Source organism: Podarcis melisellensis (assembly GCF_964234715.1).
Source record: "Podarcis melisellensis genome assembly, chromosome: 3".
NCBI classification, from domain to species: Eukaryota; Metazoa; Chordata; class Lepidosauria; order Squamata; family Lacertidae; genus Podarcis; species Podarcis melisellensis.
This window is the reverse complement of record NC_138530.1, coordinates 2,102,276-2,125,622: the sequence shown is the minus strand read 5'-3', so window position 1 is coordinate 2,125,622 and position 23,347 is coordinate 2,102,276. Positions and strand designations below refer to the sequence as shown.

Sequence of the window (23,347 nt, the reverse complement as noted above, 5' to 3'; positions counted from 1 at the left end):
GTGTTCATCACAACAGTGGCATTACCTTTGTCTGCTGGGAGAATGATTATGTTGTTGTCTTTCCTCAGGTTGGTGAGTGCTTTCTGTTCTTCTTTGTGTAAATTGCTTCTGGGTGGTTTGCTGGAGCAGAGGATGTTGGTGACTTCAAGTCTGATTTTATTGGCTTCATCTGGGTTGATTTTGGTTAGGCTAGCTTCGACTCCGCATATGATGTTTTCCGTGGGGATGCGTCTCGGGGCGACTGCAAAGTTGAAACCTTTGGAGAGTACTTTGGTTTCAGTTGTGGTGAGGATCCTGTCTGATATGTTATGTACTGTTTGTTTCATGGGTTGTTGTGGAGGGTGGCTGGGCTTCTGGCGTTTCTCTAGTTTGTGGAGTTTGTTGGTGTGTGTGTCTGTCTTATGTGAGGTCTCCGTTTCAGCTCTCCAGATGGCTAGTTGTTTGCATTTGTCCCAGAGTGCAGGGTGGATTTTGTTACAGAGTTTGAGGTGAAGAGTGAGCAGATCTTTGTTGGTTTGGTTTAGTAGGTATCTTTTCTTGTGTAGTTCGTTTCTGATTAGGGATAGTTCAGTTCGTTTCAGGATCCTTTCGGTAGCTGGGGTTTTAGAATGGAATTTAAGTTGGAAGCATGTGGGAATTAAGTTGTTGTCTCGGCAGTTGCGTAGGAACAAGAGATCACATAAGATGGTGGCTCTTCGGACTTCTAGTTTCTCGTAGGTTCTTGTCAGCTGGAAGGTTTCCTCCCCGTAGAGGTGAGATATTTGCTTTCGTAGATTTTCACGGGTACAGGAATGCAGGTTTTGGTGTCCTCGGGTGTCTTCCCGTGTAAAGGTTGGGGTGTCTAGGCGACGTTTCGACGAGGTCTCACTCGTCATCTTCAGGCTGGTGCTTTCGGCACCATGGAAGCCATCGAGATAGAGAAACACCCTCACAACATGAACAAGCGTGACGACACATCCCGCTTGCCAGACATCTGGAAATTAGCCCTCCCCACAAAAACTGACACCAGATCCAGAGGCACACAGAACGCTATCACCAATCAACCACACCAGACCCAAACCCAGACCCTCTCCACAGATAAATTACAGACACCATCCAGTAGCCAAACCATGGTGGCACCTCCGGATGCTGCACCCCCCTGCAATCCCTACACAGATCTGGCTGACACAGGCCACAAAACCACAGCTCGCCCCTATACACGAAGCCAAGCCAGAGCACAACTAAGTGCAGTACAGCCATCTTCTCAGAAAAACTCTTCACAAAGTTCAAGAGGTCAAGACACAAAGACTTTAGCAACTAATCCACACCTAATGACCCACCTAAGTGGTACTCAGGATATCACTCAAGAAATCACTCAAGATATCCCTCAAGTAATTAAGGAACAAAAGAAGAAAAGGCACACTAGCCTGGGAACTTCCTCTCTGCCCAGAACATTGGAGGCTATACACCACACCCCCTCAACAGTATTTATAGGAACTCAAACACTGAGATCCTGCTCTGTTCCAGTAACAAGAAGCCGAAAGCACCAGCCTGAAGATGACGAGTGAGACCTCGTCGAAACGTCGCCTAGACACCCCAACTTTTACACGGGAAGACACCCGAGGACACCAAAACCTGCATTCCTGTACCCGTGAAAATCTACGAAAGCATATATATATATATACATACATACACAGTGGTACCTCAGGATGCAAACGGAATCTGTTCCGGATCCGATCCGTTACGTCCTGAATAGAACGTAAGACGTGACTGCGCATCTGCACGTGCGCAGGTCGCGTTTTGCTGCTTCCGCACATCGTGTGATGTCATTTTGACCATCTGCGCGTGTGCGAGCGGCGAAACTCGGAAGTAACACGCTCCGTTACTTCTGGATCGCCGCAGAGCGCAACCCGAAAATACTTATCCTGAAGCATATTTATCCTGAGGTATGACTCTGTGTGTGTGTGTGTGTGTGTGTGTGTAGACACAAAGACTTTAGCAACTAATCCACACCTAATGACCCACCTAAGTGGTACTCAGGATATCACTCAAGAAATCACTCAAGATATCCCTCAAGTAATTAAGGAACAAAAGAAGAAAAGGCACACTAGCCTGGGAACTTCCTCTCTGCCCAGAACATTGGAGGCTATACACCACACCCCCTCAACAGTATTTATAGGAACTCAAACACTGAGATCCTGCTCTGTTCCAGTAACAAGAAGCCGAAAGCACCAGCCTGAAGATGACGAGTGAGACCTCGTCGAAACGTCGCCTAGACACCCCAACTTTTACACGGGAAGACACCCGAGGACACCAAAACCTGCATTCCTGTACCCGTGAAAATCTACGAAAGCAAACACACAGAGTACATCTATATACACACACACACACATATACACATTTTTATTAGTTTTTTTTAACATATCATTTCCAACAATCGTATAACATAACTTCTTATCTTATACAATATTTTAGACTTCCGTCAACAGCTCTGATGATTTTCCGTTCTTTATCACTTATCCCGTATTTCTTAATTTCTCTATTACTCTTAATTATCATTAATAATTCTCCTCATAGTCTTGCAATATTTCAGATAGTCCTCCTTACAGAACTTCTTGCAGTCCTACTAGCGTAATTTGTTCATTACAATTGCTTTTCAAACAGTCCATATACTTACCCCACTCTTCTAAGAATCTCTGGTCCCGCAGGTTTCAAATCCTTCCTGTTAATTTATCCAGTTCTACATAGTCCATCAATTTCATCTGCCATTCTTCTTTCGTCGGTAGTTCTTCTTGCTTCCATTTTTGTGCCAACAGAATCTGTACCCATCCTAGCAGCAGTCCTATGACGCATGTTAGGCTGGCCTCTGCGACTGGCAGCCATGCTCCACCCCTGCTGTCTGGGAACCTCCTTAAACTGGAGGTGCTGAGAACTGAAGCCAGGAGGGGAATTTGATCGCAAGGTGTGCTCTGTGTCCTTCAGGTGCTGCCCCTCCTTGTTTTAAGTACACTGGCATCAAGGTATAATGGAGCCAAACAGTCTGAAGGGAGCTCAGAGTTCATTTTGTCCCTGCCCATTTTTCACAACCCACACTGGGTGGCCCCCCTCCCGGCCTCAGTTTAAATGCTTATAGGAAAGGACCACCCATCATTTTCCTTTTTTTTATAAGATATTTATTAACATTTCAAAGGTTATACAAAAACAATAATAAAGAAAAAAAACACAAACAGAAAAAATAACAAAAATACAAAACTAAAAACATTTTTTTAAAAAACAACACATGAAATTCCATTCACTTATTTTCTTATAACTTACTTCCCAGACCTCCTCATACCTCCCCTTTTTGTATTCCAATTCAAATTATTAATTCAGCAAATCCTCACCATTGATTTTCACTTAATTTTCAACCTTTCTTTCTTTCCCCCTCCCCCAGTTATCTTAATCATTACAGCTGAAAACCACTTAATTTCTAACCAACATCATTCTAACATTCATTAACTTTGTAATATTTCCCAAGATAGTCCTTAGATTTCTTCCAATCTTCTTCCGCCATCTCTCTTCCCTGGTCTCGGATTCTGCCAGTCATTTCTGCCAGTCCCATATAGTCTATCACCTTCATCTGCCATTCTTCCAGAGTGGGTAAATCTTGTGTCTTCCAATACTTTGCGATAAGTATTCTTGCTGCTGTTGTTGCATAAATAAAAAATGTTCTGTCCTTCTTTGGCACCAATTGGCCGACCATGCCCAGGAGAAAGGCTTCTGGTTTCTTCAGAAAGGTATACTTAAATACCTTTTTCAATTCATTATAGATCATTTCCCAGAAAGCCTTAATCCTTGGGCACGTCCACCAAAGGTGAAAGAATGTACCTTCATTTTCTTTACATTTCCAACATTTATTATCAGGCAAGTGATAGATTTTTGCAAGCTTGACTGGGGTCATGTACCACCTATATATCATTGGACCACCCATCATTTTCCAAGGGAGTCCCATCTACTGGCAAGGAGCTTGTGAAACCAGGGAGGTCTTCCTCATATGAATCAAACCCCCTTCCCTGTCATTTGGACTTGTGGCTGTGGGCCTTGAGCTTTGAAGCAGCAGAAAACAAATTTTCCCTTCGGAGGTGGAAATATGAGCAAAAATATATATATATATATATATATATATATATATATATCCCAATTTTTTTATTGATTTTCCAAAAAAATTAAACAAACAAACAAACATAAATCTCAACTGTATTTAAACCAACCTTAGTAACATTGTTAAGTGACTTCCTCAAATCCCCCTAGTTGAATTTCAGTGTATATCATTTTAACAGTTTTCCAAAACCAATTTTCTCATAAAATTAACTTAATCACTTAATATCTTTCTTTCTTTCTATTTTAACTTTAAACATATTAATCTCTAACATTACATATTTAAATCCTAAGCCTATCTGGTATTTGTAAGCTTTTCCAGTTAAATTATCTTGACATATTTAAGTAAATAGTCTTTGAATTTCATCCATTCCTCCTGGTACTCCTCCTCCTCCTGGTCGCGGACTCTTCCAGTCAGGGCGGCTAGCTTCGAAAAATCCATCATCTTCATCTGCCATTCCTCCGCTGTAGGGACTTCTTGTGCTTTCTTAGCTAACAATTCTTGCTGCAGTTGTGGCATACAAAAACAGTTTGACATCTTTCTTGGGCAATTCCAAACCTGTTATTCCAAGAAGAAAGGCCTCTGGTTTCTCAATAAATGTATATTTCAACATTATTTTTTTCAATTCATGAAATATGAGCAATTATAAACATGGGGCTGATAGAACATTGTATGGCAGCAAGCACCCTTTCCCTCTAGCTTATTCCCACTTTGGCTGAGTTTTCTGAAGGCTGGTTCTCGTTCGGAGGAGGCCCCCACTTCCGTGATTGCACTACCCTCAGTAGTTCAGATGCTCTCCCGCAGTTTGGCTGAGATTCCTTCACTGCAGGAATGAGATGCCAGTTAATTGAGAGGGGTGGGTGTTGTGCCACACCCCTTTTGGGGGAGGGGCTTGCCACTTACACTGAACTTCAAAATGTCCAAAGAGCCAATGGACTACTGGGGATCAGGCCTACAGATGCACCTGATCTTCAGGAAAGTGTCTGTTTGGAACTGCTTGGTGCTTGAGCCAAAAAGAAAGACCAAGGAGGGGAGAGGGCAGAGGTCTTGTGCCAGCAAATGACTAAGATCAGGGGTCCCCAAACTAAGGCCCGCTGGCTGGATAAGACCCAAGGGACTCGTTTATCCGGCCCGCAGCGACCCCCGCCACCCGCTCTTACTGGCGCTGCACGGCTGCCCACTTTTGGGTCGGAGGAGCACCGGAAATAGCTTGTGGGCATGCGCATGTGTTAATTTCGCATGCGCATGTGTTATTTCTGGTGCACATCCGGGGCGGAGAAGGCCCATGCACATGCACACAAGCTATTTCCAGTGCTCTTCCAACCCAGAAGTGTGCCGGAAATACCGTGTTCGCACTCGTATAGGCATGCGCTCCCCTGCCCTCTGGCCCGCCACGCAATCGGCACTGGAGACACCGGCCCGAGGTACGGTAAGCTTGCTGACCCCCGATTAAGATCATTGATCTGCTGTAACTCACAGCAGCCTGCAATAGCGTTATAGATTTTCAGCCTCAGATGAGAACTGACGAGGGCTCCGCTCAAACTCGCCTTGAAGGGAACTCTCAACATCTCATCTGGCTCTTTGCAGGGTGGAGAAGCTGGAGAATGAATCCAAGGCTAACCAAGACAAGTTTAACGAGATCACTTCCAAGTGGGGAGCTACCAAGGAAAAGATCATCCCCCAGGAGCTCTGGGAAGGGCTCAATGCGCAGCAGATGTTGTGCGCACAGCTGATCGAAGAAAAGAACAAGCTCATCAGTGAGCTGCAACAGGTGGGGTATCGCACCGGGGGGCGGGGAGGAGTGCATGGGGGCAGGTCACGGGAAGTGTGGCTGCAGCAGGGTTGCTGCAGGGGCTAACCAAAAAGTGTTTTGCCTTTAGAGAAAGGGGCAGATGCTAGCAGTCGACAAATAGGGCAAAGGATCTCATGCAAAAGAGCGTTTCAATGTATGTATCTTTCTGCTAGTGATGGGCAAACCTGCCTCGGATGGATTTGGAATTTGTAGCAATGAGAAACGTCCTTAGGAACCATATGAACTGACCCGGACCCTGAGATCATCCTCTGAGTCCCTTTCTTCGTGTGCCTCCTCCACGAGAGGACTGGAGGGTGGCAACACGAAAAGGGGCCTTTTATGCAGTGTCTCCCCATTGCTGGAATGCTCCCCCTAGGGAGAATCATCTTGCACCTTTGTTACGTATTTTTAGGTGCCAGGCAAGAACTTGCCTCTACAGTGGTACCTCTAGATATGAACGGGATCCGTTCCGGAGCCCCGTTCGCATCTAGAAGCAAACATAACTAGCGACGGCACGTCTGCACAGGCGCGTCGCTTTTCGCTGCTTTTGCGCATGCGCATGACGTCATTTTGAGCGTCTGCGCATGAGCAAGCGGTGAAACCCAGAAGTAACGCGCTCCGTTACTTCTGGGTTGCCATGGAGCGCAACTCAAACACACTCATCTCAAAGCGCATTTCACCCGAGGTATGATTGTATAACCAGGCCTTTGGCTTTTAACCATTTACAGAGAAATCTCACCTTATGTGAGGGTTGCGTTCCTGGCTATTGCTCTACCTCTCTTTTAAATCGGAACCAGTGAAGGCGGTGAAGGTCCTGTGTGAGTGCCTGGAGGCGGTTGGAGGATGGATGGCAGCTAACAGATTGAGGTTGAATCCTGACAAGACAGAAATACTGTTTTGGGGGGACAGGGGGCAGGCAGGTGTGGGGGACCTCCTGGTCCTGAATGGGGTAACTGTTCCTCTGAAGGACCAGGTGCACAGCCAGGGAGTCATTCTGGACTCACAGCTGTCCATGGGGGCGCAGGTCAATTCTGTGTCCAGGGCGGCTGTCTCCCAGCTCCACCTGGTACGCAGGCTGAGACCCTACCTGCCTGCGGACTGTCTCGCCAGAGTGGTGCATGCTCTAGTTATCTCCCGTTTGGACTAATGCAATGCACTCTACGTGGGGCTACCTTTGAAGGTGACCCAGAAACTGCAATTAATCCAGAATGCGGCAGCTAGACTGGTGACTGGAACTGGCTGCCGAGACCACAGAACACCGGTCTTGAAAGACCTACATTGGCTTCCAGTAGGTTTCCGAGCACAATTCAAAGTGTTGGTGCTGACCTTGAAAGCCCTAAACGGCCTCAGTCTAGTATCCCTGAAGGAGCGTCTCCACCCCCATCGTTCAGCCCGGACACAGATCCAGCACCGAGGGCCTTCTGGTGGTTCCCTCCCTGCGAGAAGCGAGGTTACAGGGAACCAGACAGAGGGGCTTCTCAGTAGTGGCTCCCGCCCTTCAGATGTGAAGGAAATAAGCAGCTATCTTATCTTTAAAAGATATCTGAAGGCAGCCCTGTTCAGGGAAGTTTTTAATGTGTGACATTTTAATGTATTTTTAATCTTCGTTAGAAGCTGCCCAGAGTGGCTGGGGAAACTCAGCCATATTGGCTGGGTATAAATAATAAATAATAATAATAATTGTTGTTATTATTGCTCAAGACTGCTAGAAGGGCCCTGTGTGAGTATCCCTACCTGTCTGATCCTGGGTTTGAGGAGGCCTTTCTCCACCTACCCCACATCTTGCTTAGTGGGCTCTGGGAATGGTTCCAGGGGCCTAGGACCCTGCAGTCGCTGCCCCAGAGGCCTCGTGTGACCTTCCCAGAGCCTGTTAAACATGGCTTTAAAAGCTCTCCGTGAGTCCCACCCCCTTGCTTTCCCTTTATTCCCTTTATGTAATTTCCCGCAATCTGCGTAATATTGCAGTTGTGTGCGTAAAATCAGCTTAAGAGGAGTTATCAGTCACAAACCGCTCTGTGGTCTTAGGATGAAGGGCAGTACACACATTTAGTACAGTGGTACCTCGCAAGACGAAAAGAATCTGTTCCGCGAGTCTCTTCGTCTTGCGAAGCAAGCCCGTTAGCAGCTTAGCGGATTAGCGCTATTAGCGGCTTAGCAGGTCAGCTGATAAGCGGCTTAGCGGATCAGCTGTTAAGTGGCTTAGCGGCTTAGCGGATCAGCTGTTAAGCGGCTTAGCGGATCAGCTGTTAAGCGGCTTAGCGGCTTAGCGGATCAGCTGTTAAGCGGCTTAGCGGATCAGATGTTAAGCGGCTTAGCGGATCAGCTGATAAGTGGCTTAGCGGCTTGGGAAAAAGGGGGGGAGGAAAAAAACCCCGCAGGAACTCGCAAGACATTTTCGTCTTGCAAAGCAAGCCCATAGGAAATTCGTTTTGCGAAGCACCTCCAAAACGGAAAACCCTTTCGTCTAGCGGGTTTTCCGTCTTGCGAGGCATTCGTCTTGCGGGGCACCACGGTAAATGAAATCCGCCTGCCTTCTAGTGTGAAGATGACGGGGTGGAATCCAAAAGTAAGGCATGAATCTGGCCTCCCTGCCTGTTTTTTCCCTCCAGGAGCTGAAAAGCAAAGATGACCAGTATGTGAAGGATCTCAGGAAGCAGTCAGAAGACATTAACCTGCTCCTGGAGCGGATGGAGGAGCAGATCAGAAACCTCATAAAAAACTACCGCCGAGAGCTCCTGCAGATTGAGGTACCGGTCTCTCCTCCCGTGCCCTGAAGCTTCTCACCAGCAGAAGGAGATTCTTTCTTGCTTGTCTATATGCGGCAAAGGAAAGAAAAAAGACGGTCAAACTAAGATGAAAGCAGCATTGGGCATCAGCAAGCAAATGTATTTAAATTCTGTTTATCTTTGTTTATTTTATGTATTTCATGTATCCAAGGCAGCTAGCAAACAAAAATAAAATTAGAATTAGACTGACAATATGAAATAAAACAATTTAAAAATGCAGAGCTGAGGATCCTCTTCTTGCTTTCGGCACTGCCTTTGAAAATCCCAATAATTGAACAGTTGCAGACGTTGCTCAGTAAATTCGTTTGACAAAACACAATAGCAAGAAACACATCCAAAGAGTTAGTGGCTTTGGAGTCCCAAACCTAAGCTGTTGTGATCAGACTATTAGTCTATTAGCCAGGGAGATACTGTGGTTTGGACATACCCAAGTCTCACAGGGTAGGAGAACATGGGCGGGCGGGTGTTAAATGAATGGATCTGGGGAAAGAAATCAAAATTCAGTGACTCCAAACTCCGAGAAGTAATGAAGGCGATCTGGAGTCTTCTTAGAAGGTCCCTAATTTATCCTCCTCCCCTACTTAGGAGTACTACTCATTTGCTACTTTAGGGGTGAATATGAGCTCTGCAGAATCTGTGATTTTGTCGTGATTCCTGCACTTTCAGGGGTTGGGCTAGATGAGCTTTGGGTGTCCCAGCTTTTCAGCTCTGTGATTCTGAGTCCTGGCTCTCGTGGGACTCTGCTGACTTCCCTTCCGCACATAGATTGGGGGCTGCTCAAGCCACATCTCTCTCTTTCCCCCCCTAGAAAGCCTTTGAATTAGAGCGCCGTGAACTCCTCACGAGCAACAAGAAGAAATGGGAACAGGCCATGCAGTTGCTCAACCGCCAAGAGGTAAGGAAGCAGGGGGCATGTGCCTGCAGGAAAGGCAGAGAAACAGCCCCCTCCCAGGAAGGAAAAGAAGGAAAAGTCTAAGATGGTAGTCCTGTCGGAACATCCCTGGAGGAGACACACAGCCCTTGAGACAAACCTCTCCGGGCATCTTCCTTGTGAAGTGTAGCCCGGGATGTTCATAAATCTTCAGTCCCGGTGTGCACCAGCGACACATATCCGAAGATATGTGCACACACTATATCAGCAGAGAATAGCAGAAATGATGTGGAGCTTAGGTGTGGCGTTCTAAGTAATTTATTAAGCAATATATATACGGGAAGGTACGCGGGTGGCGCTGTGGGTTAAAGCACGGAGCCTAGGGCTTACCGATCGGAAGGTCGGTGGTTTGAATCCCTGTGATGGGGTGAGCTCCCATTGCTCGGTCCCAGCTCCTGCCAACCCAGCAGTTCGAAAGCACGTCAAAGTGCAAGTAGATAAATAGGTACCGCTCTGGCGGGAAGGGAAACGGTGTTTCCATGCGTTGCTCTGGTTCACCAGAAGCGGCTTAGTCATGCTGGTCACATGACCCTGAGGCTGTACGCCGACTCCCTCGGCCAGTAAAGTGAGATGAGCGCTGCAACCCCAGAGTGGTCCGTGACTGGACCTAATGGTCAGGGGTCCCTTTACCTACATATACAGGAAGGTAAACGGCGTTTCCATGCGCTGCTCTGGTTCACCAGAAGCGGCTTAGTCATTGTAGAGCAGGAAGGTGGCCACCTGACCTGAAGGCCTTAGCTGAGATTCCTGCATTGCAGGGAGTTGGACTAGATGACCCTCATGGTCCCTTCCCGCTCTACAATTCTATGCTTCTATAATATGCTTCCTTATTTTGGTGTTTTTTTTGGTGGGGTAGAGGGCTGGTTGAGATGGATAACATGAGACCACAAACAAATCTCTCCCTTAGTTTGAGTTCCGGGTAGCTGCGACCATCTGCGTTGTGAGCATACTTTGTGACTTTAATGGTTCTAGGGGTTGCTCGTGCGTAAGTTGCCGCCACTCCCGGCTAGGTTGCCTAGTTGAACCCTTTCTGTCTGGACAGCCTCTCACCCGTGGCTGTCTCAATCGCTGGCAGAATCCGTCAGTGGGCGTTTCTTGAACTTCTTCCAGCAAAGAAGTTCTTTGACGCCAAGTCTCCTCCTACTCTCCCTGCGCGGAAGTCTTCTGCGCAGGGAGGGTGTGGGCAGCGGAGGACCCGCGCTCTCCCCGTTGGTCTCCAGCGAGGAGTCCTGGAGCCTCCTCTCCGATTCCCCCATCTGCCCCCCTTCACCACTGGTGTTACGCTGATTTCCTTCCCCGGCAGATGGGCTGCCTCTCTCCCTACTGGGACCCTCTCCGGCATCCCTCTGGAGCTTTCCCTCTGCCTCTGGCTCCAATGGCAGTTCCCTGACAGTGACCATCTATGGTGAAAAGCGGTCTATAAATATTAGAATCATAGAGCCAGAAGGGACCCTGAGAGTCATCTAGTCCAACCCCCTGAAATGCAGGAATCTCAGCTAATGCATCCATGACAAGTGGCCATCCAACCTCTCCTCACAAACCTCCAAGGAAGGAGAAATCTATCAGAAGGTGACCACAAGCTTTGCTGGGCTCAGAGATGAGCTTCAGAGTATCCGCTTAGCAAAACCAGAGGGACGCGTGCTTAAGAGCTGCCCCCTCGGAAGCCGGGAGTGTGGGGCAAAAGCCCACTGTTTCATGGGCCTTGACCCAACCTTTCAAATGCAGGGAGAAGCAGCTCCTTTGTTTTGCAGGGATATGCTTTGATGGGCTACTCAGAGGGGTTTGGGAGCTGTTTACCGATTCCGGGGCAAAGAGCTGTCTTCGTTTCCAAGCCAGCGCAGCGGAAACGGGGGCCAGTTCCCCCGCCTCTTAACTGGTACCTCCACCCCCCCCCCCCGGTCTCTCTGCCTTTTGCTCTAGCTGGATTTCATGATGGCTCGCCTGAAGAAGGTGGAGGAATATGAGCGTGAGCTGAACCAGCTTCGGGTGCAAGACGCCGAGGAGTACAACGTGATCAAGATCAAGTTGGAGCATGACGTGCAGGTACGGAGCAAGAATAGACCCCCTCGTCGGGTGCCAGTGTCATGGGGATCCTGCGAACCCATGCTCTGAGGCACAGTGGGAAGGCAGCGATGTCACTTCTGCAGCGATTCCCTCATGGATTCTCCTCATTTCATTTGGGGCATCTGCAGGAAGCTTAAATGGCAGATTTCAGGGATAATGATAATAATAATTTATTATTTATATCCTGCCCATCTGGCTGAGTTTCCCCAGCCACTCTGGGCGGCTCACAATCAAGTGTTAAAAACAATACAGCATTAAATATTAAAAACTTCCCTGAACAGGGCTGCCTTCAGATGTCTTTTAAACATAGGATAGCTGCTTATTTCCTTGACATCTGATGGAACGGTGTTCCGCAGGGTGGGTGCCACTACCGAGAAGGCCCTCTCCCTGGTTCCCTGTAACCTCACATCTCTCAGTGAGGGAACCGCCAGAAGGCCCTTGGCGCTGGATCTCAGTGTCTGGGCTGAATGATGGGGGTGGAGACGCTCCTTCAGGTATACTGGACCGAGGCTGTTTAGGGCTTTGAAGGTCAGCACCAGCACTTTGAATTGTGCTCGGAAACATACTGGGAGCAAATGCAGATCTCTCAGGACCAGCGTTATATGGTCTAGGCGACCGCTCCCAGTCCCCAGTCTAGCTGCCGCATTCTGGATTAATTGCAGTTTCCGGGTCACCTTCAAAGGTAGCCCCACATAGAGCCCATTGCAGTAGTCCAGGGAATGCTAATGTGATTGCAAAGAAGGCTGGGAGACAAAAATCACCTGGGGGCATACAATTTCGGGGTCCCTTCTTAGCTTCCCAGACCAGGACGAGGTCTGTGACGCCCCAATTGTTCCTTTTAATGCAAGGACCATTCTGGGGACGACTAAGATCCTTGTTTCAATCGCAACCTGAACGACTTCCTCTGATCCTCTGCACATAATTTCCCCTCTCCCCATTCTTGGCTTTTTACCCCTTGCTCAGTGTCAGTTGTGGTTGCTCATGAGTAACCAGGCAGGACTCTGACCTGTCTGTAACAGGTTTTATTTTGGTGCAAAACTATTTACAGTGCAGAACCATCAGTTCATGTCTGTCTCAATCGCTAGCAGAATCCGGGAGTGGTTGTTTCCAGGTCCTCCCCCAACATAAGAGCTTAGTCACCCCCAGCCTTTTCCTTCCTTCTTTGTGTTTTACACCTCTGTGCAAGGTGGGCAAGTTATGAGGTGTGCTTCCCTCCTGACCGGCTTGGCAAGGAGCGGTGCTGAGGCTCCCAGCAGCATCCTCTAACCCTTTCCCCTCCTTTACCCGGGAGGTGTTGCTTTCCCCACCCTCAGACTGACAAGGTGCGGCGCTGGGGCTCCCAGCAGCATCCTCTGGTCCCTTCCCCTCTTCCCCACTGGAGGTGTGGCTTTCCCCACTGCAGAAATAGGAACTGCTTCTCAAGATTTTTAGAGGTTCCCTGTATCCCAACTGCCCCTCTGCCTCCTGTCCCTGTTCCGATGGCAGTCCCCTGACACTCAGATCCCCCGCCTAGTCTCTTGGTTTCTGATAAGGGACATCAATGGCTGTGTCTGTTTGCTTTGGGGATGGGTGTGTGTGTTAGGGGGTGCCATCTTGATTTGCCGTGACTGTAGTCACAAGCGACCCAAAGACAAGACAGGCACCAGTTCCGTGGGTCATGTCAAGCCGCAAAGCCAGTCTCCTCTGGAGCAAGTCCACGAGGGGGATTTGCAGCATGACCTCTGCTGCAAATTCCTTCATTTCCTCCCCTCTTTGGGTGCCAGATCCTGGAGCAGCAACTCCAGCAAATGAAAGCCATCTACCAGCTGAACCAGGAGAAGCTGGAGTACAACTTCCAGGTGCTGAAGAAACGGGACGAGGAGAACACCATCATCAAATCCCAACAGAAGCGGAAGCTGAATCGGTAAAGGAGCCGGGCCACCTTCCCCTTCTTCCCTTCCCGCAGCCTGGGATTTAAGCACACCAAAATCTCTGCTGGATCGTGGCCTTAGTATGGATGCTATCCTGCCCCTTGTCCTCAGAGAAATTTCTGGGCAGTCGATGCAGGATGTGCGACGTGCCTCTGAAGCAAGAGTCAACACCATGAAATATGTGTGTGTGTGTGCATAAAACATTTTTCGCTCCATAAGACGCACCTGACCATAAGACGCACCTAGTTTTTAGAGGAGGAAAACAAGAAAAAAATATTCTGAACGAAACGGTGGATGTATGATTTTTGTGCTTCATGCTGTGGCCACAGACATGTGATCTGATGGTGAATTTGGGGTGACCCAATGCAAAAATCCTGAGGATCCATGTGGATCCATGCTTTGTAACCACGTTTTTGTGACATTGCGGCCCCGGGAAACCATGGATGCATGATTTTTTTGGTGCAGGCTATAGCCATGGACATGCTATGTGATCTGATGGTAATTTGGGGTGACCCAATGCAAAAATCCTGAGGATCCATGGGCTTTTACCTCTCCCCTCCCAGGCAGCCTCCACTAGCGTCCCTTATCTCTCTTCTGATCCCACCAATCAGCTGCTTCCTTTCAACACTCCCTTCCCGCTTGTTTGCCTTAGTGTCTTTTCCTTAGCTGGAGCAGTTTTTTGCTCCTCCTTTTCTTCTAATTTCTCTCCTTATTGCTTTAGCCTTCCTGTTTCCCCCCTTTGCAAGTTTGCTGTCTTTACCTGCCCCCTCCCAGGCAGCCTCCTTTATCTCTTGAGTCCCATATCTCTCTCCCTGATGGGCAAACGATCAGCGGCTTTGTTTCAATACCCACTTCCCTCTTTCACACACAAAAAAAGCATGATCTGCTTTTTGCCCCTGGGCAATTCGGCTCCAGGGACCACGCATTCGCTCCATAAGGTGCATAGACATTTCCCCTTACTTTTTAGGAAGAAAAAAGTGTCTCTTACGGAGCGAAAAATACGGTATACACCTTCTCTTCTGCTGTGGCCCTTACCACCCTCAGGTCTCGGTGGGTTGCTGGGTCTGCTCTTCCTTTTCGTAAGCTGAGCTACCCCTCTTCTCTCTGCCTTCAGGTTGCACGATATCCTGAACAACCTGCGCCTCAAGTTTGCCAGGCAGATCAAGCAGTACCGCGAGGAGAACATGGCTCTGACGGCTGACTACAAACGGATTGTGCAGCAGTTCAAGGACCTGCAGAGGACCATGAGGTAGGCCTGCACTGGGGCAGCAGAGCTCGTGTGCAGGCAAAGACTGTTGCCCCTTAGCTGCAACAGTCCGAACCAGGCTTCAGCGGGACCGTTCGCGAGTCAGAAGAAGGGCCGAGGCTCAAAGCAGCTTGGGCATGTTTAGCCTGGAGAAGAAGAGGTTAAGGGGTGATATGATAGCCATGTTCAAATATATAAAAGGATGTCACATAGAGGAGGGAGAAAGGTTGTTTTCTGCTGCTCCAGAGAAGCGGACACGGAGCAATGGATCCAAACCACAAGAAAGAAGATTCCACCTAAACATTAGGAAGAACTTCCTGACATTAAGAGCTGTTCGACAGTGGAATTTGCTGCCAAGGAGTGTGGTGGAGTCTCCTTCTTTGGAGTTCTTTAAGCAGAGGCTTGACAACCATAGGTCAGGAGTGCTCTGATGGTGTTTCCTGCTTGGCAGGGGGTTGGACTCGATGGCCCTTGGGGTCTCTTCCAACTCTATGATTCTATGATTCAATAACCCTGTTTTTGAGTTGTATTTCAATCAACTTGTTTTATATCTGGTGTTAGCCGCCCTGAGCCCACTCTTGGCTGGGGAGGGCGGGGTATAAATAAAATAATAATAATAATAATAATTATTATTATTATTATTATTATTGCCTCATGCTCCACCTTTCACCTTCAACGCAGGCACTTTGCCATTGTGGATGCTGAGCACTTCCTGGACGTGTGGCTGATGAACGAGGAGGAGGCCAAGGGCCTGATCCGCAAGGTCTTCAGCGCCGACCGCGTCATCCACGCCCAACAACTGGGGTTACAGTGGATCGAGCCAGACAGCTGGTTCCTGCACAATGTGGGTCCCATCGTGCACAACAAGAAGATGAAGTCAGCCAGCGAATTGGCCAGGGAGGTGATTGCGCCAGAAAGTAAGCAAGGCTGTCTCTCAACCCCACCCCACCCCCACCCCTCTGCTGCTTGGGAACATAGGCATAAAGGTAAAGGGACCCCTGACTGTTAGGTTCAGTCGTGGCCGACTCTGGGGTTGCAGCACTCATCTCGCTTTACTGGCCAAGGGAACCGGCGTACAGCTTCTGGGTCATGTGGCCAGCATGACTAAGCCACTTCTGGCGAACCAGAGCAGCGCACGGAAACGCCGTTTAGCTTCCCGCCGGAGCGGTACCTATTTATCTACTTGCACTCTGACGTGCTTTTGAACTGCTAGGTTGGCAGAAGCAGGGACAGAGCAACAGGAGCTCACTCCATCGCAGGGATTCGAACCGCTGACCTTCTGATCGGCAAGCACTAGGCTCTGTGGTTTAACCCACAGCGCCACCCGCGTCCCTTAACATAGGCACAGGAAGGTGCCTTAATCAGACCGTCAGCCCACCTGGTTCAGTGTTGTCCACACTGAGTGTCAGCAGCTGTCCAGTTTCAAGCAGGGATGCTCTCCCAGCCCCCCGGGGATCTGGAGGATGGAATCAGGGTCCTTTTGACTTGAAGGCTGAGGCTCTGCCCTAGGGCAAGACCCCTTCCCTCTTTTTCCATGTAGGTCTGTATTCTACTCCAGAGCCCTTGTGGCCAAGCCTACAGCGAGGGAATCCCCGAGTCCTCCAATAGGGGCAAGTTGTGCAGTTTGAAGCCATTGGCATCAAGGTGCTTTTGCACATACAGTGGTACCTCGGGTTACATACGCTTCAGGTTACATACACTTTAGGTTACAGACTCTGCTAACCCAGAAATAATGCTTCAGGTTAAGAACTTTGCTTCAGGATGAGAACAGAAATTGTGCTCCGGTGGCACGGCCGCAGCAGGAGGCCCCATTAGCTAAAGTGGTGCTTCAGGTTAAGAACAGCTTCAGGTTAAGAACGGACCTCTGGAACGAATTAAGTACTTAACCTGAGGTACCACTGTACTGTTCTTCTTCCATCAGTACAAGTTTTCAACAAATATTAGGATTCCTTCGGCAAGGAACGAACGGGCAGGATGGGAGGCCATTCCATGGTGATTATTTTTTCCTGGAAATAAGGGATAGAAAGTTGCTTTTTTTCAAAAACCAAAGCAGGACCTGGGATTTTGGGAAAGCTGGATTTTCCCATCATGTTATTTGTTTATTTTATTTCAAAATATACAAATAATGCATAGATAACCAATACATACATTGATAACTTCTATATGAATCAAATAATAATGACCAAATCAAATAATATCAAACTCAGTGAACAAAAACCTTACATCTCTACATATATTCAAGAAAAGGAAAAAGGAAACAGGAAAGGAAAAAGACCACTAAAATAATGACAAGAACACACACTTTCTAAAAATGAAACAGAAAAACAAAGAACACACACACACATGCAAAAATCATTAAGTTTCTTTTGTTAGATGTTCTTCAGTGATTTTCCCATCCAGTTAATCCCAAATTTGCCCTGTGGAAAACCAAATTAATTGATACGCAGGTTATGAAAATGGTGCCAGAATCTATAGATGTGCCCGGTTTTGCGCCGTTCATTTTACTGCTAAGCAGTGGGAGGGGCATGGAGTTCTGTAAGAGTGCTTAAGTCCCTCCATGTGATCAAGCCATCACTAGAAACCATCCTCTGCTAATCCCTGTTTCCTGCCTTGAGTTTGTCAGGTGCTACCCATATGTCTTCATAAAGCAGAATTGTAGAAACATAGAAGGGTACCCCCAAAGGTCATCTAGTCCAACCCCCTGCAATGCAGGAATTTCAACTAAAAAAAATGAGAGGCACAAATACAAGATTGGGCAAAAAAATGAGAGGCACAAATACAAGATTGGGCAAAAAAAATGAGAGGCACAAATACAAGATGGGTGACACCTGGCTTGAGAGCAGTACATGTGAAAAGGATCTAGGAGTCTTGGTTGACCACAAACTTGACATGAGCCAACAGTGTGACGCGGCAGCTAAAAAAGCCAATGCAATTCTGGGCTGCATCAATAGGAGTATAGCATCTAGATCAAGGGAAGTAATAGTGCCACTGTATTCTGCTCTGGTCAGACCTCACCTGGAGTACTGTGTCCAGTTCTGGGCACCACAGTTCAAGAAGGACACTGACAAGCTGGAACATGTCCAGAGGAGGGCAACCAAAATGGTCAAAGGCCTGGAAACGATGCCTTATGAGGAACGGCTAAGGGAGCTGGGCATGTTTAGCCTGGAGAAGAGGAGGTTAAGGGGTGATATGATAGCCATGTTCAAATATATAAAAGGATGTCACATAGAGGAGGGAGAAAGGTTGTTTTCTGCTGCTCCAGAGAAGCGGACACAGAGCAATGGATCCAAACTACAAGAAAGAAGATTCCACCTAAACATTAGGAAGAGCTTCCTGACAGTAAGAGCTGTTTGACAGTGGAATTTGCTGCCAAGGAGTGTGGTGGAGTCTCCTTCTTTGAAGGTCTTGAAGCAGAGGCTTGACAACCATATGTCAGGAGTGCTCTGATGGTGTTTCCTGCTTGGCAGGGGGTTGGACTCGATGGCCCTTGTGGTCTCTTCCAACTCTATGATTCTATGATTCTATGATCAATTACAGTTCACCATCCAATGTCTGCTTCAAAACCTCCAAGGAAGGAGAGTCCACAACCTCCCAGGGTAAACCGTTCCATGGCTACAGTAATTACAGTAAAGCAGTTAAGAAAATATAATAATTAGGGTAAAGTAATTAAGGCTGAGATAGTGCCTCAGCTCTTTCCAGACAGCTTGCTGTGGGGCTTAGCTGTACCTCTTTGTTGCTTAAATCATTAAGGAACGCACCTCTTTGTTGCTGAAATCAGCGTGCGGAGGGGAATCAGCAATTCTCCTGGGTGGCTGGGTTTGTGCCTCTCTTTATTTTTTATTATTTGATTTTAGAAAGTATAAATATACAACAACAAAAAAATTCGAATCGAAATATCGAGATCACTCTGAATCTCCTGACTTCCCGCCATCCCTTCCATAGGTCCTAATGATATTATTTACAACTGCATATCAATACGTATCCAATTTTTTAATCCTTCTAAACTGTCCATACTTTCCATTATTTTACAAGTGTGGTTAAAATCCTACTAATGTTTTAACCTGCTTACAGTGGTCTCGTGAGTAAATTATAAATTTCCCCCATTCCTTGCTAAAGTCCTTGTCTTCTTGATTTCTGAGCTTCCCAGTTAGTTTTGCCATTTTGGCACAGTCCATCAACTTGGCTCGCCGTTCGGTTTGCGCCTCTCTTTATCCCCGCTTCCGGGCATCACTCTTCCCTTCAGCCAGCAAGTCTCTCACGTTGGAGGGCGGCTTCCGAGATGAGAAGGAAAGCACCCCAGACGAGGACCGCCAGGGGCCTGAAGGCACAGAGCCAGAGGTCAAGGCGCTTTGGTCCATCTCCACCAAGACGGTCAAGCACATCCTGGAGCTCCTGTGCGATGAGTCGGTGAGCTGAAGCGGGGTGGGGGGCAGGCAAGCGGGGTGCCATGGTGGCTGGACTTGCCCTGCCCTGCCAGCAGGGCCTTGCAGAGCCAGACAGAGGCCTGGGCCAGGTAGATAATGTGGCCCCCGCTTTTTTTTACCCTGAAGTCTTATAAATAAGTATATAACATATTTTTTTTATAATGTATTATAATTTTAAATACATTTTACAATAAATACATTGTTCATTTTAAAATGTATTCTACAATTTTTAATAGTTCAATAATGTATTTAGAAATCTATTTAATTATAATTATAATTAAAATTTCTCCGTCTTCTTATTCTACTCTTAAAAAAGTCGTATGCTTGTGAGAAAGCCACTATTGCTCATAAGCCAATATTTCTTTAAAAAACATGGTTTCCACCCAATTTTATCCTCATTGAGCTATATATATGTACTCCTCGGGTGTAAGTAATATTCCTGGCCTAGTCAACCAAGTTTTAAACAAATGGCCACATCTTCATCAATTTTTCATCCTTTTTTTTAAAAAAAAAATAGCGATAAGAAAGCCAGCACACTTTAAGGTATGTGTGGTTTAAATTTTTGGCAAATGAGATTTCAAACAAAAACTCGCCAACTTTTAGCAGCATGAAAAACGTGGTCCGCCATCACGTTTGCGGCGCGCTGGCTGCTGGAGCCGTGGTTGCCTCCACCCACCCGGTGCCCGTTCCGCGATCCTCTGTGGAGCCGATCGCAGGTCCCCCTCCGGATGCCGGGAAGCTTTTCTCTGGCGCTGCCAGCCATGGCCCCAGGGAATCCGCCCACCACCACCTTTGCGCCTTTGCGTTTGCCCCAGTGCATCCCCTGCGATTGTGAATATGCTGACCTTCGCCTCTGAGCCGTGAGGAATCCTTTGCCCCCCTCTCTTTTGCCAGGGCTTCCTGATCGAGAGCAAACTGCGAGGTCTCCTCCAGCCCTTGGAAAAGCACGACCGGACCCTCATGAGGCTGGACTCCATCTTCACGGTAAGGTTATGGGCCCATCTGCCCATTTTGGGTTCCTTCTCTCTCTCTTTTGCAATCTGAAGTTCCACATTTTCACACATTTATTAATTTATTTTGGGGGGGGGAATCCTCTGTGGAAGTTTGTTTATTTCAGGCATAGGCAAACTCAGCCCTCCAGATGTTTTGGGACTACAACTCCCATCATCCCTGACCACTGGTCCTGCTAGCTAGGGATCATGGGAGTTGTAGTCCCGAAACATCTGGAGGGCCGAGGGCCTATGCCTGATTTATTTGTTTCACAACCTCTTCATACCGTCTAACTGCAAAAGCTGTTTACAAAAAAGATAAAACAATAAAATTAGCAATGGGAAGAACGGGGAGAAGCAGGGAGGGAGGAGGCGCCGCTGAACGCGCCTGCTGGTGCAGCCCGAACGACCAGATCCACGCCGATCCAGTCGGCGATTCCCGGACCGCCAGCAGGCCTGATCCAGAAGCCAACTGGGCCGGATCCGGCCCCCGGACCTTAGTTTGCCTACCCATGGTCTAGATCAACCTGTGGGTCCCCAGATGTTGTTGGACTACAACTCCCATCACCCCTAGCTAGCAAGGCCAGAGCTCAGGGATGATGGGAGTTGTAGTCCAACAACATCTGGGGACCCACAGGTTGAGAAAGGCTGGCCTAGATTGACATTTTAGCTTGGATAAATAAAAAATATATGATAACAATCTTTGCATTTCTCTTTTTGGAAAAAATAATAATTAAAAAACAATGAGATTTTTCCAAAAGTTGAAATAAACACAGGCAGCCACTTTTCCCACGGTGGAAGGGCCTGCCTGAGCTCTTCTACAAGCTCACCTGGGAGGAGCATCACGCGCTAATACTTGTTGGGATATTTCCGTTCCACCTTAAAAGGGAGCAGGCTTGTGAGTCACAGAGTCTGCGTATTTCCTGTTCACAGGATGTTTATGTTTGCTATTGCTTTCGTTTTCTCTCTCTGTGCCTGAACACGCTAGCAGGCGGTCATGCTTTTCTTTGTTCTGTCCAACGTCGAATAAAACTTCTAAATATGCTCTCCTGCTGTGCAACTTTTGCTGTGTGAATTCTGCTGACAGAGTGTGCACCAGCCCAAGAATGTGGCAATCCGTTTCTGAGGCTTCGTGTCGCTAATGGCTGATACTGCACGTCTACGGGGGATCGATGGATGTCCGGAGTCCGGCTGGAGGCAGTGACGGTCGATGTCTCCCTGGCAGTATCCCAACAATACTGGCATTGGTAGCTAACCGGGCTCCTGCTGAGCTTTCCCTTCCTCTCCGCAGGCTCTGTCCATCGTCAGCGAAGACGACGTGTATCACCTGGTGCAGTTCTTCAGGGGCTTCAAGGCTCAGCAGGTGGCTGCTAATCCGGTAAGGCCGGGGTGGGGCTGGAACGTGGCGATGGGTCTAGCTCAGACATAATGAAACATAATAAATCCTTAATTGTTATCCACCTCCTTTTACTTCCTTTGTCACTCGAATGCTAGCACAGAGTCAAAATTATTATTGTATTTTGGGACATAACTTCTATAACCATCCCATTTCCCCGCAAATTTTTGCTTTGAGTTACCTCTGAGTTTAGGGCCGCGGGTGGCACTGTGGGTAAAACCTCAGTGCCCAGGACTTGCTGATAGCATGGTTGGCGGTTCGAATCCCCGCGGCAGGGTGAGCTCCCGTCTTTCGGTCCCAGCTCCTGCCCACCTAGCAGTTCGAAAGCACCCTTAAGTGCAAGTAGATAAATAGGTACCGCTTTCTAGCGGGAAGGTAAATGGTGTTTCCGTTGTGCTGTGCTGGTGCCGGCTCGCCAGAGCAGCTTCGTCACGCTGGCCACGTGACCTGGAAGTGTCTCCAGACAGCGCTGGCCCCCGGCCTCTTAAGTGAAATGGGCGCACAACCCTAGAGTCGGTCACGACTGGCCCGTATGGGCAGGGGTACCTTTACCTTTACCTCTGAGTTTGGACTACATGGAACTGGCGGAGATGACTGGCAGAATCCGAGACCAAGGTGAAGAGTTGGTGGAAGAAGATTGGAGAAAATTTAAAGTTTATCTACAGAAACATTGTAAAATTCAGGAATGTTAGAAGGATGTTGGAATGAAGTAATGTGGTATTAGCAGAAATGATACAAAAGATTAGGTAAAAATTGATTTTTTTAACTGTTGAAAGACCAGAATGTAAAATTATACTATATTAGGATAAATTATTAGGATAAAAACCAAGTTGGAAAGGATTTTCTGGAATATTTAATTGAACTAGAATACAAAAAAGGGAGGTGTGAGGAGGTCAGGGAAATAAGTTAATGAAAGATAAGACATGGAAAGAGGGAAATGTTTTTAATTGCCTTTATTTTTCTGTATTTTGTATCCTTTGTTTTTTTTTCTCTTTTCTTTTTTCTTCTCATTTTTTCTTTCTCATTTTTGTAATTTTTTGAAACTTTAATAACGATTATTAAAAAAAAAAAAAAGAGTTTGCTAGTCAATTGAGCCATCTCCACCAATTCCTGTAATTTGATTTGCCAGTCTGTTATTTTTGGAGCCTCCTGATCTTTCCATCCCTTGGCCACAAGTATTTGAGCCGCTGCAGTTGCATACAAGAATACCTCTCTTAAATTTCTCTCTTCCACTTCTTCACTAAGTGGCATTTTGCGCTGCTTTCCCCCCATAAGTCTCAGCTCCACTGGGCTGCGTCAGACTCCCGGGGGGACCTGGATAAACCGCCTCCTTCTGTGTCTCCTTGCCTCGTAGGAGTTGGAAGAGTTCCTCGCGGAGCTAGACCCCAAAGAAGAACCTTCAGAGGTCGAGGCTGCGGAGGAAGAGGGCGAGAGGGAGAGGGAGGGCTCCTTGGCCCCGCCAGACGAGGACAAAGCCCCCCCAAGCACGTCCTCGATTCTCTCTGCTTTGTACATGCACCCCAACGACATCCTTAAAGCCCTTAAGGCTTTCGTGCAGGAATTCCAGGAGCCAAGGTGGGTCTGTGCGGAAGAGGAGGAAGAGGAAGAGGGCTGGTTTGGGATGCTGTGGGGAGGAAGGATATGTGGGGCTGCTCTAAGAAATAATAATAATAATAATAATAATAATAATAA

General features: G+C 47.6%; 1 protein-coding gene across 1 annotated transcript in view; it reads left to right on the top strand.

Annotated features, from left to right (window-relative positions):
* Positions 1-23,347, top strand: part of DRC1 (dynein regulatory complex subunit 1) — a 32,466-nt gene that overhangs the window by 6,047 nt on the left and 3,072 nt on the right. Inside the window, exons 4-14 of the mRNA XM_081903953.1 lie at positions 5,705-5,888; positions 8,519-8,656; positions 9,504-9,590; positions 11,547-11,669; positions 13,454-13,593; positions 14,715-14,849; positions 15,528-15,763; positions 19,090-19,253; positions 20,165-20,254; positions 21,551-21,637; positions 23,010-23,230. Coding sequence (XP_081760079.1) covers positions 5,705-5,888; positions 8,519-8,656; positions 9,504-9,590; positions 11,547-11,669; positions 13,454-13,593; positions 14,715-14,849; positions 15,528-15,763; positions 19,090-19,253; positions 20,165-20,254; positions 21,551-21,637; positions 23,010-23,230 — 1,605 coding nt within the window. The remainder of the gene's footprint in view (positions 1-5,704; positions 5,889-8,518; positions 8,657-9,503; positions 9,591-11,546; positions 11,670-13,453; positions 13,594-14,714; positions 14,850-15,527; positions 15,764-19,089; positions 19,254-20,164; positions 20,255-21,550; positions 21,638-23,009; positions 23,231-23,347) is intronic.